Source organism: Oryctolagus cuniculus, chromosome 16 (genome assembly GCF_051225735.1).
Source record: "Oryctolagus cuniculus isolate XC-2025 breed Fujian yellow rabbit chromosome 16, ASM5122573v1, whole genome shotgun sequence".
Classification (NCBI taxonomy): domain Eukaryota; kingdom Metazoa; phylum Chordata; class Mammalia; order Lagomorpha; family Leporidae; genus Oryctolagus; species Oryctolagus cuniculus.
The window spans coordinates 22,031,631-22,048,681 of NC_142882.1; the positions used below are offsets into that span (position 1 = coordinate 22,031,631).

Consider the following 17,051-nt stretch of genomic DNA (forward strand, 5'->3'; position numbering starts at 1 on the left):
GGGGGAATACGGGACCATGGCATATTCCCCACAAAAATGGCTATCACATGCTCTTTTCATTTTAAATTTTCTAATACTGGATAATCAAGGGAAAACTGCAGCTGATCGTTACTGGCATCCTGAAACCAAAAGACAACAAGTCTATGTGAAGTGGAAAGACCCTCTAACTGCTCAATGGTATGGACCTGACCCTGTTTTAATATGGGGACGTGGACATGTTTCTATATTCTCGATGGTTACCTGAGCAACTGGTGCGGCAAACAGACAATGTCACAAAGCAGCCCCTCGATCTTCATTATGATAACATTGCTGATTGGGATCGTTACTGCAGTCATTATAACCGCCATTTCCATTGCAGCTGTGGGCGCTACAACAGCTGCTATAGCGCTCACAGGGACAGTTCAAACTGCTAATACCCTGAATAATTTAACGGCCTCTGTGGCTGCTGCTTTGGATACTCAGACATCCTTAAATGCACAAATAAAGGGAGGCTTGATGATTGTTAATCAGCGTGTGGATTTCGTACAGGAGCAGGTGGATACTCTCTGGCAGCTTGCTCAGCTAGGATGTGAGTGGAAATTTTCAGGGTTGTGTGTGACCTCTGTTCAGTACGATAACATGACTCAGGCAGCAAGTTACTCTAAACAGTTGTCTCAGATGCTCTTGCAGAATTGGTCCGCAGAATTTGACTACACCTTGAAGCAACTGCGCCTTGCCGTGGTCACCATCAACTCCACACGTGTGGATGTCTCCTTCACATCTGGATTGTCATCCTGGATCCGCACAGCCGTCTCCAATCTGAAGGAGTGGGTGGGACTTGGAGCTTTGACGGGGTTGCTGTTACTTGTTGTGTTATTTTGCCTGTGGTGTTTGTGCAGGATGAGGACAGCTCATCGGCGGGAATTGGCCATGATAGCTCAAGCCTTTTATGCCCTTGAGGCTGGACAATCGCTGCAAGCATGGCTGGCCTTCCTTGAATGCTAGGCATGGGTGCAGGGTGCGAGGCAAAGCACTGCAGAGAGAACGAGCCATTATGTTCTCTGGAAGGCAAGTCTGTCTGCATATGGGTTGGCATCCCAGATCCCACCCCCGCGAAAAGGATGCTGTTCCAGGTGGATGCCTGGCAGTGGGGGACAGACCCCTACCTTCTCCTGTAATCCTTAGATGCCTGGTTCTAAAACAAAAAGGGGGAACTGTGGGGAGCCATTGCACTGCGCCACAAAGATGGCGCTGGCTCCTTTCTCCCAGAAGGACTGGCGAGAAACAAACAACTCCTAATAAGGAGATGGCTGAGCTCCCTTCTGGCTTCCGCATTGCTGTACCTATCAATCCTTGCCACTTGGCTGCTTTTGATTGGTGTGCTGATGGCTATAAGAGGGATGGGAGAGGGAAGGAGGCGGAAGAAGAAGCTTGTTCAAGGTTCCTGAATAAACTGCTTGAAGAAGAGTTCGGGTCGTGTCTTCCTTGCTGGTCAAGGGACGCGACAGTTTGCCAATTTAATTTCCTTAGGATGGCTAGGTTGATTGGTAGGGTTATATTCAGGTTTCTGAGGAATCCAGACTTCCATAGTGGCTTGACCAGTTTGCATTCCCACCAACAGTGGGTTACTGTCCCTTTTTCCCCACATCCTCGCATCATCTGTTGTTGGTAGATTTCTGCATGTGAGCCATTCTAACCAGGGTGAGGTGAAACCTCATGGTTATTTTGAATTGCATTTCCATGAGTGCTAGTGATCTTGAACATTTTTTCATGTGCCTGTTGGCCATTTGGATTTCCTCTTTTGAAAAATGTCTATTGTGGTCCTTGGCCCATCTCTTAATGGGTTGTTTGTTTTGTTGTTGTGGAGAGCCTTGATCTCTTTGTAGATTCTGGTTATTAACCCTTTATCTGTTGCATAGTTTGCAAATATTTTTTCTCATTCTATTATGGCCTCTTCACTTTCCTGTTTCTTTTGCAGTACAGAAGCTTCTCAATTTGATGCAATCTCAAATGTTAATTTAAGCTTTCACTACCTGTGTTTCCGAAGTCTTTTCCAAGAAGTCTTTGCCTGTGCCAATATCTTGAAGGGTTTCTCCAATGCTTTCTGATAACTTGATGGTGTCAGGTCATAGATTTAGGTCTTTGATCCATGTTGAGTGGATTTTTGTGTAAGGTGAAAGGTAGGGGTCTTGCTTCATGCTTCTGCATGTGGAAATCCAGTTTTCCCAGCACCATTTATTGAATAGACTGTCCTTACTCCAGGAATGGGTTTTGGATCCTTGATCAAATATGAGTTGGCTGTAGATGTTTGGGTTGATTTCTGGTGTTTCAATTCTGTTCCATTGGTCTATCCATCTGTTTCTGTACCAGTACCATGCTGTTTTGATTACAACTGCCCTGTAGTATGTCCTGAAATCTGGTGTTGTGATGCCTCCAGCTTTGTTTTTGTTGTTCCAGATTTCTTTAGCTATTCGAGCTCTCCTGTGTCTCCATATGAATTTCAGCATTATTTTTTCCAGATCTGACAAGAATGTCTTTGGTATCCTGATTGGGATTGCATTGAATCTATAAATTGCTTTTGGGAGAATGACATTTTGATGATGTTGATTCTTCCAATCCATGAGCATGGAAGATTTTTCCATTTTTTGGTATCCTCTTCTATTTCTTTCTTTAAGATTTTGTAATTCTCATCGTAGATATATTTAACATCCTTGGTTAAGTTTATTCCAAGGTATTTGATTGTTTTTGTAGCTATTGTGAATGGGATTGATCTTAGCAGTTCTTTCTCAGCCGTGGCATTGCTTGTGTATACAAAGGCTGTTGATTTTTGTGCATTGATTTTATATCCTGCTACTTTGCCAAAGTCCTCTATGAGTTCCAATAGTCACTTAGTAGAGTTCTTTGGATCCTCTAAGTAAAGAATCATATCGTCTGCAAAGAGGGTTAGTTTGGCTTCTTCCTTCTCAATTTGTATCCCTTTGATTTCTTTTTCTTGTCTGATGGCTCTGGCTAAAACTTCCAGAACTATGTTAAATAGCAGTGGTGAGAGTGGGCATCCCTGTGTGGTGCCAGATCTCAATGGAAATGCTTCCAACTTTTCCCCATTCAATAGGATGTTGGCTGTGGGTTTTTCATAAATTGCTTTGATTGTATTGAGGAATGTTCCTTCTATACCCAGTTTGCTTAGAGTTTTCATCATGAAAGGGTGTTGAATTTTATCGAATGCTTTCTCTGCATCTATTGAGATAATCATATGGTTTTTCTTCTGCAGTCTGTTAATGTGGTGAATCACATTGAATGATTTGCGAATGTTGAACCATCCCTGCATACCAGGGATGAATCCCACTTGGTCTGGGGGATGTTTTTTCTGATGTGTTGTTGCATTCTATTGGCGAGAATTTTATTGAGGATTTTTGCATCTATGTTCATCAGGGATATTGGTCTATAATTTTCTTTCAGTGCTGCATCTTTCTCTGGCTTAGGGATTAAGGTGATGCTGGCTTCATAGAAAGAATTTGGGAGGATTCCCTCTTTTTCAATTGTTCTGAATAGGTTGAGAAGAAATGGGATTAGTCCTTCTTTAAATGTCTGGTAGAATTCAGCAGTGAATCCATCTGGTCCTGGGCTTCTCTTTGTTGGGAGGGCCTTTATTACTGTTTCAATTTCTGTCTCAGTTATTGGTCTGTTTAGGTTTTCTATGTCTTCCTGGTTCAATTTAGGTAGATTGCATGTGTCCAGGAATCTATCCATTTCTGATAGGTTTCCCTGTTTGCTGGCATACAAGTCCTTGTAGTAATTTCTGATGATTCTTTTTATTTCTGTGGTGTCTGTTGTTACATTTCCTTTTTCATCTCTGATTTTATTGATTTGGGTCTTTTCTCTTCTTTTTTTTAGTTAGTTGGGCCAACGGGGTGTCAATTTTGTTTATTTTTTTTTAACTTTTATTTAATGAATATAAATTTCCAAAGTACGATTTATGGATTACAATGGCTTCCCCCACATACCGTCCCTCCCACCCACTACCCTCCCCTTTCCCACTCCCTCTCCCCTTCCATTCACATCAAGATTCATTTTCGATTATCTTAATATACAGAAGATCAGCTTAGCATACATTAAGTAAGGATTTCAACAGTTTGCTCCCACACAGAAACATAAAGTGAAAAATAATAGATGATTTTTTTTAAATGATGATGAAATCAGATCAGACCTATTGTCATGTTTAATCCCAGTGAGAGTCAAGTTGGGAGTTGATAATTTCTTTTCTTTTTTTTTTTTTTTTTACAGAGGATCAGTTTAGTATACATTAAGTAAAGATTTCAACAGTTTGCACCCCCATAGAAACACAAAGTGAAATATATTGTTTGAGTACTCGTTATAGCATTAAATCTCAATACACAGCACATTAAGGACAGAGATCCTACATGAGGAGTAAGTGCACAGTGACTCCTGTTGTTGACTTTACCAATTGACACTCCTGTCTATGGCATCAGTAGTCTCCCTATGCTCCAGTCATGAGTTTCCAAGGCTATGGAAGCCCTCTGAGTTCTCCGATTCTTATCTTGTTTAGACAAGGTCATAGTCAAAGTGGAGGTTCTCTCCTCCCTTCAGAGAGAGGTACCTCCTTCTTTGAAGACCTGTTCTTTCCACTGGGATCTCACTCACAGAGATCTTTTGCCAGAGTGTCTTGGCTTTCCATGCCTGAAATACTCTCATGGGCTTTTCAGCCAGATCCGAATGCCTTTAGGGCTGATTCTGAGGCCAGAGTGCTATTTAGGACATCTGCCATTCTATGAGTCTGCTGAGTATCTCACTTCCCATGTTGGATCACTCTCCCCTTTATTTATTCTATCGGTTAGTGTTAGCAGGTACTAGACTTGTTTATGTGCTCCCTTTGACTCTTAGTCCTTTCATTATGATCAATTGTGAACTGAAATTGATCACTTGGAATAGTGAGATGGCATTGGTACATGCCACCCTGATGGGATTGAATTGGAATCCCCTGGTATGTTTTTAACTCTACCATTTGGGGCAAGTCAGCTTGAGCATGTCCCAAATTATACATCTCTTCCCTCTCTTATTCCCACTCTTATGTTTAACAGGGATCACATTTCAGTTAATTTTTAACACTTAAGAATAACTGTGTATTAATTACAGAATTAAACCAGTCATATTAAGTAGAACAGACAAAAAAACTACTAAGAGGGATAATGTATTAAGTTGTTCATTAACAGTCAGGGCTATGCTGATCAAGTCACCGTTTCTCCTAGTGTCCATTTCACTTCAGGAGGTTTCCTTTTTGGTGTTCAGTCAGCTGTCACCGATCAGGGAGAACATATGGTATTTGTCCCTTTGGGACTGGCTTATTTCACTCAGCATGATGTGTTCCAGATTCCTCCATTTTGTTGCAAATGACTGGATTTCATTGTTTCTTACTGCGGTATAGTATTCTAAAGAGTACATATCCCATAATTTCTTTATCCAGTCTACCGTTGATTATCCATCTGTATCTGTACCAGTACCATTTTGGTATGTTGTGTTGTTATCCTCATTTACTTCCAGAAAGTTTTTGATTTCTCTTTTTGATTTCTTGAATGACCCAGTCTTCATTCAGGAGCATGTTGTTCAGTCTCCATGTGTTTGCATAATTTCTAGGGTTTCCTGAGTTGCTAATTTCCAGCTTCATTCCGCTGTGGCCTGAGAAGCTGCATGGTATGATTATAATTCTTTTAAATTTGCTGAGACTTGCTTTATTCCCTGGTAAGCTTTGACATCTTCTAAATGCCTGCTTTTACTAGGACTCGGGTCTGCTATGGAAAACGGAGTCTGCTTTTTTTATTGTTTTAAAATGGAGTCACTTTGGTTCTTCACTACTCTTGCCTGGGAAAGCAGTAGAAGATGGCCCAAGTCCTTGGGTCCCTGCTCCCAGGTGGTAGACCTCAAAGAAGCTCCTGGCTCCTGGCTTGGGATCAGCCCAGCTCCAGCCATTGCGGACAGTTTGGGAGTGAACCAGCAGGTGGGGAGTTCTCTGTTTGTCTCTGATTCTGTCTGTTTCTCTCTACCTTTCAAATAAATAAAACTTAAAATATTTTTTAAGGGACCAGTGCTGTGGCATAGTAGGTAAAGCCTCCACCTGCAGTGCTGATATCTCATATGGGCACAGGTTTGAGTTCCGACTGCTCCTCTTGCAATCCAGCTCCTTGCTAATGGCCTGGGAAGGCAGTGGAGGCTGGCCCATGTGCTTGGGCCCCTGCACCCACGTGGGAGACCTGGATGAAAGCTTAAGAGGAGGCCAGCACTGTGGCTCAATAGGCTAATCCTCCACCTGTGGTGCCGGCACCCCAGGTTCTATTCCTGGTAGGGGTGCCAGATTCTGTCCTGGTTGCCCTTCTTCCAGTCCAGCTCTCTGCTGTGGCCTAGGAGTGCAGTGGAGGATGGCCCAAGTCCCTGGGTCCTGCAGCACATGGGAGATTAGGAGAAGCACCTGGCTCCCGGTTGACCCAGCGCTGTCCATTGTGGCCATCTGGAGTGTGAACCAGCAGACAGAAAATCTGTTTCTGTATCACTGTCTGTCACTTGCCTTTCAAATGAATAAACCTTTACCAATTATTTTAAGAACTCTAAAATACATACCTTTAAGAGAGGGACAGGTATCTTGGCTATAGCAGTAGGTCCACCAAGAGTGTTGTGGCTCCGGCCTTGACACACACGTCCACGGTATCCCTGATGCCCCACGTGGCCTTTCTGTCTGAGTGGACAGAACGAAGGGGTCCGCTCCATGTCCTTGAGCCCTGTCTCACACGGTCCACAATGTCTGTCTACCCATGGCCCAGATGGGAGAAGGTGTCTGCTCCACAGCTCACATGGGAGTGGGCGGGGCAGACCCCTCAGAAAAGAAAGATGGCACCTCACATGTCCCCCAGCACGGGCTCCTTGGAGACAGCCATGGGTACGTCTGGAGTCGCTGGAGGAAACTTTCCAGAAGCTGTCGAACAGGCGCACTCCTGTTGTCAGCTGATAATTGAAGAGAAAAACAAGTGAAAAATGAAAATTGAATAGAAAACTGAAAATTGAATAAAAAATGAAAATTAAATCAAAAAATGAAAATCAAACAGAAAGCTCTTGGTCCATAGTGTTTACCATTTGCTTCTTCACAGCTCTGTGTCAGAACTGGGGACACCAAGCTCCACCAAGACCCAGCCTTGGCCCCCACAAAACTCAGCTGGGTGGGAAGGGGCCACCGACACTGTCGGTCCCACATTCCCTTAAAAAGAAGCACGAGATGGAGCCGCCACTTGTCAGTGCATTTCCAGCACCTACTGTTCTTGTGCCTGACAGGCCCACCCCGTGTGCTGCCTGTGCACTCTGGAGAGAACTCATGCAAGTGGGGGGGGTGGCCAGGTCCCCCTCCAGGCATAAATCCCTGAGAGCCAAACCCAAGGAGAAATATCTGGAGTGTGTGTGTGTGTGTGTGTGTGTGTGTGTGTGTGCTGAGCATTCCAGAACCTTCTTTAAAGTGCCAGCATGACCACAGGGCCGCTGCTTGTCTAGATGCCTGTCCCCAGCATGTGCTCCTGCCTGCCCTGTCCCACAGCCTCCTGCTCAGGCACCTGTTTCCCTGTCTCTGGGAGGGGACGGCCTTTGCCGTTAAGCATGCACACGTGCCTGAGTCACAACAAATCCTGTGTACAATGACGAATGCCAGGTTCTAAAAGGCCAGGGCTGTTGTGTGCATATTGAAGCCAGATGGGACCCTGCAGATGGAACTCAAGACACAAGCAGCCCCAGACTTCCTTCTTCCCAACTCGGGGTCCCTCTGAAGTGACAGCAGAGCCACCATCTGGGCCTTCAGAGCCCCCTTCCCTGACAGGGGCTAGCTGTTACTTTGTTGCTGTTCGTGTCCCCTTATCAGCCTCGCCACTATCCTGACACTGTCATTGATCGTTCAGGGCAGATAAAAAAAAATCCCAGGCTGGACCCGCCACATGTGGATGGCATCTGTGGCATCCACTTTTCACTGGTCTTCAAAAGCACAGAAATCGCTTTTCCTGGGTTCAGACAAAAAAGGAAAACTTTCAATAACCACAGGCAGTCACTGGCCAGGCCCTGCCCACTCTTGGTCTAGGTCAGCTGAAGGTGGGAAGCTCAGGTCCAGGTTACCCCTGGTGTGGGCCCTGGGAGAGGGCGTGCTAATTCTCCTCCTTCCCCCTAGGAAGTAGGGGGAGCCCGACCAACCCCCTGCTTGCCAAGGACAGGCTCTGACGCTTGTCGGGGAGCCTCTGGGAAGCTGGACACCTGGCCAGGATGTGACCAGCAGGCTCTCCCTGGCCAGTCCCTGGGCTGCCTCCACCTCCACTTTCTTCCCAGGAGCAGGGTCATTGGCCTCCCACCCTGGGTTGCACGCAGAGCACCCCCCACCCCCCGCTGGCTTCTGGCACTCTTCCCTGTCACTTCCTTCTTTCTTCACCACCAAGCCATGAGCTCCAAGTCCCCTCCAGGCCTCTCATCTTTGCTGAGAGCAAGAATGGGACCCAGGAGTGTCACCTGCCAAGGCCCTCCTCTGGATGCTGCCCTGCCTGCTGCTGACACGGTACAGCTGCTGCAGGACCACGTGGAGGGAGAGAGGCAGAGTCACAAGACATTTCCCTGGGCTGGCGCTGTGGTGCAGCAGGTGCAGTGCTGGGCATCCCATATGGGCGCTGGTTCTAGTCCCACCTGCACCTCTTCTGATCCAGCTCTCTGCTATGGCCTGGGCCAGCAGCACAAGATGGCCCAAGACTTGGGGCCCTGTCCCTGCACGGGAGACTCAGATGAAGCTCCTGGCTCCTGGCTTCAGGCTGCCCCAGCGCTGGCTGTTGTGGCTATTTTGGGAGTGAACCAGCAGATATAACATCTATCTCTGTAACTCTTAGAAATAAAAATAAATCAATCTTAAAAAAAAAGAGAGAGACAAAGATCCTCCAAGTTCCCAGCAAAGCCAGTGCATTTTCCAATTTTTTTCCCCCTAGACTGGGCCAGGATTCCTCACCTGGAATAAGGACCCCTTCTGTGCCCCAGATCCAGTAAACATTTCAGGGGCCAAGTGCGTGGTCCCAGCCCCACCCCCACCTCTGTGCCCAGGCCCACCTCCCCAGGGGTCCCTTGGACCCTGAATGCCGGGACTCCACCCACCATCCCCCTGAACCTCCTCAGTTCCTGTGCCCCGCCCACCTCCCCAGGAGTCCCTGCACCCATGAAGCCCGGGACCCTCCCACCATCCCCCCTGTAACCCCCTTAGTTTTCGGCCTCGCCCACCATCCTGGACCCTCGAAGCCCCACTCCTGGGACGCAGCCCACCATTCAGGGACTTGCTTCAGCTTCAGTCCCCGGGACCCCGCCCATCTGCCCAGAACCCCCTTAGGTCCCTGCCCGGAAACCACCCCCAGCCCCTCGGCCCCACCCACTACCCCAGGACCCTCTAAGCCTCATACCTGAGACCCTGGCCACATCCAGCCATGACCCCCCTCACCCATTATTCTGGGACCTTGTAAGTTCCATGCCCGGAACCCTGCCCACCACCCAGCTGGGTTCCCTAAACCCCCGGGCCCCGCCCACTATCCCGGGACCCTTAATTTAAGCCCCATGCTGTTACCCAGGCCACATCCAGCCTGGACACCCTTCACCCACTCTCCGGGGGGACCCTGTAAGACCCACGCCCAGAACCCCGCCCACCACCCAGCTGGACCGCCTAGGCCCCCAAGTCCCGCCCACTCTCCCGGGACTCCGCCCATCTCCTCAGAACCCCCTCAGGCCCGTGCTCAGAACCCCCGCCTCAGCCCCCGAGCCCCGCCCACTACCCGGGACCACTCCTCACCCCGCCCCGTGCCGGGACCCGCGCTCCTAACGTCCCCGGGCGCGTTAAACAGCGCCGCCGCCTCACCCTCGTCCGCGGAGCGCCAGCCCGTCTCGCGCTTCTGGCCCAGGGCGGCCCGCTCTGGTGGGGAGGGGGCGCCGCGCCGGGAGCAGCCCAGCGAGGGCCGCCGAGCGCTTCCGGGTCAGAGGGCGCGCGGCGCGACGGGACGTGCTCGGGGCAAATTCGGAGGCGGGGCTGGGCGCGGGGCTCCGGCGAGGTCCGCTCTGCTCGTGGCGGCGCCGTGGAGGAGGCCGTGGGCGACCTGAAGCAGGCGTCGGCCTGCGTGGCTGACCCCACCTGAGGGGCGCGGCCCCCAGCACCGCCAGGGAGGCCCGGCAGGCCCGATCCGAGGAGACCCCCCCTCCCGCCGCCGCCCCGATCTGGCTTCATCTGAAGGAGCAGGAAGTTGGGTGTAGGAAGGTCCAGCATTAGGAAGAGCAGGAAACCCGGTGACGTCACGGCGGTGACGTCACAACGTTTCTCAGGGCCTTTCCCACGGATTTGCCGTCTTTCCATCCTCAGCCTGTCTCCCTCCCTGTGACTTGGAGCCCGGGAAGGACTCGGTTCTGCCTGTCCTGGGCGGTGGGCAGCGGGGTCGCGTAGACCTGCTCCGTTGCGTTGGCTGCGCTCACTCCCACTCCAGGATGCGGGAGAAGATCCCTCCTCTACCAGCTGTTTTGGGGCACAGTTCTGGGTGCTGCACGGAGTTGCAGTGGGGTCCAGAGACGCCTACGCGCCAACCGCAGGGGCGTTCAGATCAGAGACCTCTGCACAACCGCACTAGCTATGCACTGGGGACAACACAGGGCAGGCACAGAGGTGTGACATCGAACTGCTTGTGGGCCGGCGCTGTGACTTAGTGGGCTAAGCCGCTGCCTGCGGTGCCGGCATCCCATATGGACACTGGTTCGAGTCCCAGCTGCTCCACTTCTGATACAGCTCTCTCCACTCCCAATCTCCTCTCTCCCTCTGTTTCTCTGTTTATATGCTTTTCAAATAAATAAGCATCTTTAAAAAAAAACTCCACTCCTGTGTTTATCATTACATATCGATATGGATTCATAATTGATAGATGATAATAAACACATTTACTAAAGAACATGATGGAGTATATTCCAGAAGGCGCCTGTTGTGCACTGTTGAGGGAGACACTTGGATCTGAAACAGACACAGGACCCTAAAGGAGAGAATCAAAGCCAATGACCAGTTAGAAAACACACAGATGTATTAAGTTCCACTATCAGGAAGAGCTGTTAGTGATATACCCAGGAATGAAGAGATAAAGGAGAAAGACTGTGGTCTCAGATTTTCTTAACCTACACTCAGTAAATGACCTCAGTTGCCAGCTGTAGTCTGACTGTAGGAGTTGCAAAACACATAACATGTTTTTCAGTAAAACAAACAAAAATCTACTCCGTATGAACACATCATGTGTAGAGAACTTATTTTGATAGCCTACCATCCCATGAGACAATGGTGAATTCCAACCATTTCTGTGTTTGGGAAGTCTTTGGAAAGCAGGAAAGTAATAAAGGAAAGATGTTTAGATACTGAAGAGAACAGAAGGCATAAGGAGCAAGTTGCTTAAATTAGACAGGTGGAAATCAGAGTAACACCAACTCCAGGAACCAAAATGAAGGAGAAAATTCTACTTTCACAATCTGGTCATGGAATCAGGATGTCTGGTCCAGGCATTTGAGTCCTACAATTATCAGTGCTTCCTTAGCTCCAGAGCAATGGACTCTTGTATAGTTTCCAGAGCCTTTTTTATGTCTTTATTCCTCAGACTGTAGATGAAGGGGTTCAGCATGGGGGTGACCACAGTGTACATCACCGAGGCCATAGCAGTTGAGTGTGAGTTGTGGGTAACAGCTGAAGTGAGGTAGACACCTAGACCTGTGCAATAAAATAAGGAGACAACGGACAGGTGAGAGGCACAGGTGGAGAATGCTTTATGCTTCCCCTGAGCAGAGGAGATTGCATGGATGGAGGAGATGATCTTAGAGTAGGAGCACAGGATCCCAGCCAGTGAACCAACAGCTAGCAGCACAGGTATGAAGTATATGACCAAGTCATTAAGAAAAGTGTCAGAGCAGGCAAGTTGGGCCACCTGATTCAGTTCACAGAAAAAGTGATGGATTTCCAGGGGCATGCAGAAGGACAGTTGCAGCACCATTAAGCTTTGTAACAAGGCATGCAGGACACTGATGACCCAGCACACCAGGACCAGCTGCACACAGAGCTGGGGGTTCATGATGACCATGTAGTGCAGGGGGTGACAGATGGCCACAAACCTGTCATAGGCCATCACGGCCAGGAGAAAATTGTCCAGCTCTGCAAAAAGCAGGAAGAAGAACATCTGGGTGATGCAGCCTGCATAGCTGATGGCTTTGCTCTGCGTCTGGATGTTCACCAGCATCTTGGGGACGGTGGTGGAGGTAAAGCAGATGTCCACCAAGGACAGGTTGGAGAGGAAGAAGTACATGGGTGTGTGGAGGTGGGGGTCTGAGAAGATGGCCAGGATGATGAGCAGGTTCCCAGCCACAGTGACCAGGTACATGGAGAGGAAGAGCCCACATATGAGGGGCTGCAGCTCTGGGTCCTCTGAGAATCCCAGGAGAAGGAATCTTGATGTTTGTGAATCATTCCCTGATGCCATTGGTTGAGACGACTACCAGGAAAGAGATAATTACATGATCACTGAGGAGCCATTGCTCACATTGGGGAAATTCTACCATTTATATGTTGCAGGCAAGCACTGATTTATATACACTGTGCATGGATCTGGACCCATGTAGAACTCATTTAGGCCATTTGAAACTTCTTATTAGCATCTCTGAGCAGAGTTTCCTCCCCACTTAGCATTTTCCCTAAAGTGCATGTATGTATTCTACTATTTTAATAAGTAATGATTTCCTACAGTTGAACTATATAAATTGACTTCCAATCATGTTTCCAAGCACTGGCCAGTCAGAAGTCTAATATCCTGGAAGAACAAAGTTGTCTACATCCCAGTTGTGGGCAGCCACAGGTAGTCGCTCCCTTTGTTTACACCTTCTAGTTCTGTTTCAGAGAAATTCATCATGCATTTCCATGATCTATAGTTGCCCTACCTTGCAACAGAACCCAGCAATGACTTATTTCTCCCTAACTGTAACCTAGTGAGAACAGAACAAGCTTTCTCCACCTCTGGCCCATATTTCCCTTTCTATTCTCTAATATCCACCATTAGACTTTATCATTGTGTTTGAAAAGGCAACCACTGATTTGAACAGGATTCCTTCTACGTATCATATGTTGATTGAGTTCTTGTCTGAGTAACATTGTCACCTTGGAATAATGATTCCAGGTAACTCAGCTTGAACACTGTTCTCACCTCACAACAGGTGCACACAAGCACACAAACACACAGAGACAAACACAGACACAGGTACTGTGGCCTTTTGGGGCTGTGTTTGTACTGTGCCCTTCTCATTCCTGGCTGCACGGATAGGGCAATGCATGGACATGACACACGCAGGCCAAATCAAGTTCTTTCCTACAAAAATGTGTAAATGCCAACCACAAGTACCAGCTTGAAAACCTCCCATGGGGGCCGGCACTGTGGTGCGGTGGATTAATGCCCTGGCTTGAAGCACCGGCATCACATATGGGTGCTGGTTTGAGACCCGGCTGCTCCACTTCAATCCAGCTCTCTACTATGGCCTGGGAAAGCGGCAGAGGATGGCCCAAGTCTTTGGGCCCCTGCACCCATGTGGTAGACCTGGAAGAAGCTCGAGGCTCCTGCCTTGGATCTGCATAACTCCGGCCATTGTGGCCAACTGGGGAGTGAACCAGTGGATGGAAGACTTCACTCTCTCTGCCTCTCCTCTCTCTGTGTAATTCTGACTTTCAAATAAATAAATAAATCTTTAAAAAAAAAAGAAAACCTCCCATGAACAGATAAACCCTGGACTCTATTCTGGTAAGGTCATTTCACCCTTTTATTTTTGTTCATTTTTATTTGAAAGGGAGAGAGAGGGAGAGAGAGGTAGAGAGAGGAGCTGGCATTGTGATGATGTGGAGTTAAGCCTTGGCCTGCAATGTATGCATCCCATTTGGGTGCTGGTTCAAGACCTGGCTTCTCCACTTAGGATCCAGCTCCCTCATAATACACCTGAGAAAGCAGCAGAAGATGGCCCAAGTGCTTGGTCACCTGTGTCTATGTCTATTTGGGGAATGAAACAGCAGATGCTAGATTCTCTCTCTCTCTCTCTCTCTCTCTCTCTCTCTCTGTCTCTATCTCTTTCTGTAACTCTGCCTTTCAGATAAATAAATAAGTCTTTAAAAATGTGAGCAGGAAATGAATCTAATGTTATCACTGTACTTATGTGAAGATCCCAACATGAGTGGAAAAGCTGATGTTGAGTGAAGAATAAAGAATAATTGATGCCAAATGATGGTGGAGGTGATGCAACCTTCAGAAACAGATAAAAGTAGAAAAGCACAGAGACACCGTAGGAAATAACAGGAAGAGAGGATGGATACACATATACACAAGATTATTTGTCAGCTTAATGAGGTCAAGAACACTCTGCATCAACAAAGCAAAGGCAGGGATAGGGCAGTAAGACAGCCTTATGGACCTGTAACACACTTGACTATCCCTCAAACACTCACACACACACATGCACACACATTCACACACATACATGCACACACGCACACTCTCACATACACATGGGCACACCCACACACATGCATATGCACACACACATACACACATGCACACACATGCACACACATACACTCACATACCCACCATAATACACACTCACACACATGTGCACACCCACACACGCATGCACATTCACACCCCCTACACACACACACACACACACATGAAATGGCAGACAGCAATGTTCTCAGTTTGAAAGACAATCTCAAAAAAAAAAGACAGTCTCTTTGTCAGAATCTGTCTCATCACCAGAAAATATAATTCTGCATCACTTCAAAAATTAAAAACAGCAGATCTGGATGTCTGGTGCTGCATTTAAGATGCTGCCTGGGACACCCACATCCCAGATCAGGTTGCCTGAGTGTGAGTCGTGGCTCTGCTTCTGATTCCAATGTCCTGCTAATGGACCCTCTGGGAGGTTGCAATGATGACTCAGCTACATGGATTTTCTGCCAGTCACACAGGAGACCCACACTGAGTTCTGGGCATGGGACTTCTTTGGCCTGGCCCAGTCTTAGCTGTTGTAGACATTTTCAAAATGAACCAGAGGAGAGTGACTCTCTCTTTTGTTTGTATGTCTTTGTCTATTTCTTTGTGTTTCTTCCTCAATCAAGTAAAGATAAATAAATATTAAAACAGAAATGCCCTCAATTACCTGTCTTTCCCTCCAGAGCTGCCACCCTCTTTCTTTTTTTATTTCACAAGAAGAGTCATAGATAGTGAGAGAGAGAGACAGAGAGAAAGGTCTTTCTTTTCCACTGGTTCACCCCCCAAATGGCTGCTACGGCTGGCACTGTGCTGATCTGGAGCCAGGAGCCAGGTGCTTCCTCCTGATCTCCCATGTGGGTGCAGGGATCCAAGCACTTGGGCCATCCTTCACTGCCCTTCCAGGCCACAGCAGAGAGCTGGACTGGAAGAAGAGCAACCGGGACTAGAACCTGGTGCCCATATGGGATGCCGGTGCCGCAAGGCAGAGGATTAACCAAGTGAAACAGAGCGCCAGCCCCACCCTCTTTCTTTCATTGTTTTTTTTTTTTAAAGATTTTAATTATTTATTTCAAAGGCAGAGTTACAGAGAGAGGGATACACACACACGGAGAGAGAGAGAGATCTTATATCTGCTAGTTCACTCCTGAAATGGCTGCAACAGCTGGAGCTCTGCCAATCCAAAGTAAGGGCCAAGAGCTTCTTCTGTGTGTCCCGCATGGGTGCAGGGGCCTAAGCACTTGGGTTATCTTCTGCTGCATTTCCAGGTGAATTAACATGGAGCTCAATTGGAAGAGGAGCAGCTGGGACTAAAACCAGCACCCATTTGGGGTGCCGGCACTGCAGACAGAGACTTAGCCCACTACGCCACACTGTTAGCCCGACTGTCTTTCTTTACACCCCTTAATTGCCAAGATTCTTGGATCCCTGTTCTATTTTTACTATAACTGCTTTGTGCTTCTCAATTCCTGCTCCAACAGGCTTCCACTAGGACCATCTAATTGTCAACAATAAATCCTGCGTTGCTGGTTTCAGTAGGCACTCCTGTGTTTTGACACCATGAATAATTACAATAATTAAGCATGCGAGCAAACGAACACCCCAATCTCTCTATCTGAAATAGACTGGATTGGCTATCAGGTGACCTTGGGTAAGTGTTCTCAACTTCCACTCTGGGCCTTTCCTGCAGGGCCTGCTGGGCTCTCAGACTCACCTGCATGGGTTCTCTGGGAGGAAGGTCTCTGGGCAGAGGTGTGACTCCTCCAGGGATGGCTGATGATGGACACTGAAGCTCTGTCCCACACAGACAGCAGGAAGGAGTCAAACATCAGTCCCTGAGCCAGATGAAGATTGCAGTGAATTTACAGCTCCCTGTCTGCACAGTAGGCACATCTTCCTCCTGAGGCTCTGACCTATGAGCACCTGATTTCCCCGTCGGGACCTTGGCCTCTGCAGAAAATTTCTGGCCGATCCTCTGTTCCCAACAGACCAGTTGAAGTCATGTGTGCTCAGAGCTGATTATTCCTTCTCTGTGGATTCTCCTGCCTCCCAGAGGGCAAAGCTTTCAGCCACTGACCCTATTTGATTCAACACTTTCTCCAGAATGCAAGATGGAAGAACTCATCTTCAAGAAATCTCTAGGGTTCTCCAATCCAACAGTTTGGTTGGGGGCGCAGCTGCAGGCATGTCAGGAACAATGGCATTTCCCTCTTCAAGAAGGGGAAAACTGTTTCTCTATGTAAAACAAGGGGTCTTCACTTATGAGTTAGAATTTTTTATAACAATTTATTTTTTTATAAATACAACTTTAAGGATATAGTGGTTCTTCCCACTATATCTGCCCTCCCCCCATGAATTAGAAATTATATTGTGTTTTAGCACAATATAATTAGTCAGTTTTCCATATGTCTGTGAGTTAAAAGAGAGATACTTGTATTTTATTTAATACAATGTATGAGGGACACTGAGCATTGGGTACAT

General features: G+C 47.8%; 1 protein-coding gene across 1 annotated transcript; it reads right to left on the reverse strand.

Annotated features, from left to right (window-relative positions):
- Nucleotides 1–11,579: 11,579 nt before the first annotated feature.
- On the reverse strand, nucleotides 11,580–12,527 carry LOC149121589 (olfactory receptor 7A17-like). Its single transcript, XM_089316286.1, has one exon. The coding sequence runs from the start codon at nucleotides 12,525–12,527 to the stop codon at nucleotides 11,580–11,582; it is 948 nt and encodes a 315-aa protein (XP_089172412.1).
- Nucleotides 12,528–17,051: the final 4,524 nt, after the last annotated feature.

Excerpts from the sequence above, each read along its gene's own strand:
- LOC149121589 (XM_089316286.1), bottom strand. The coding sequence starts at position 12,527 with ATGGCATCAGGGAATGATTCACAAACATCAAGATTCCTTCTCCTGGGA.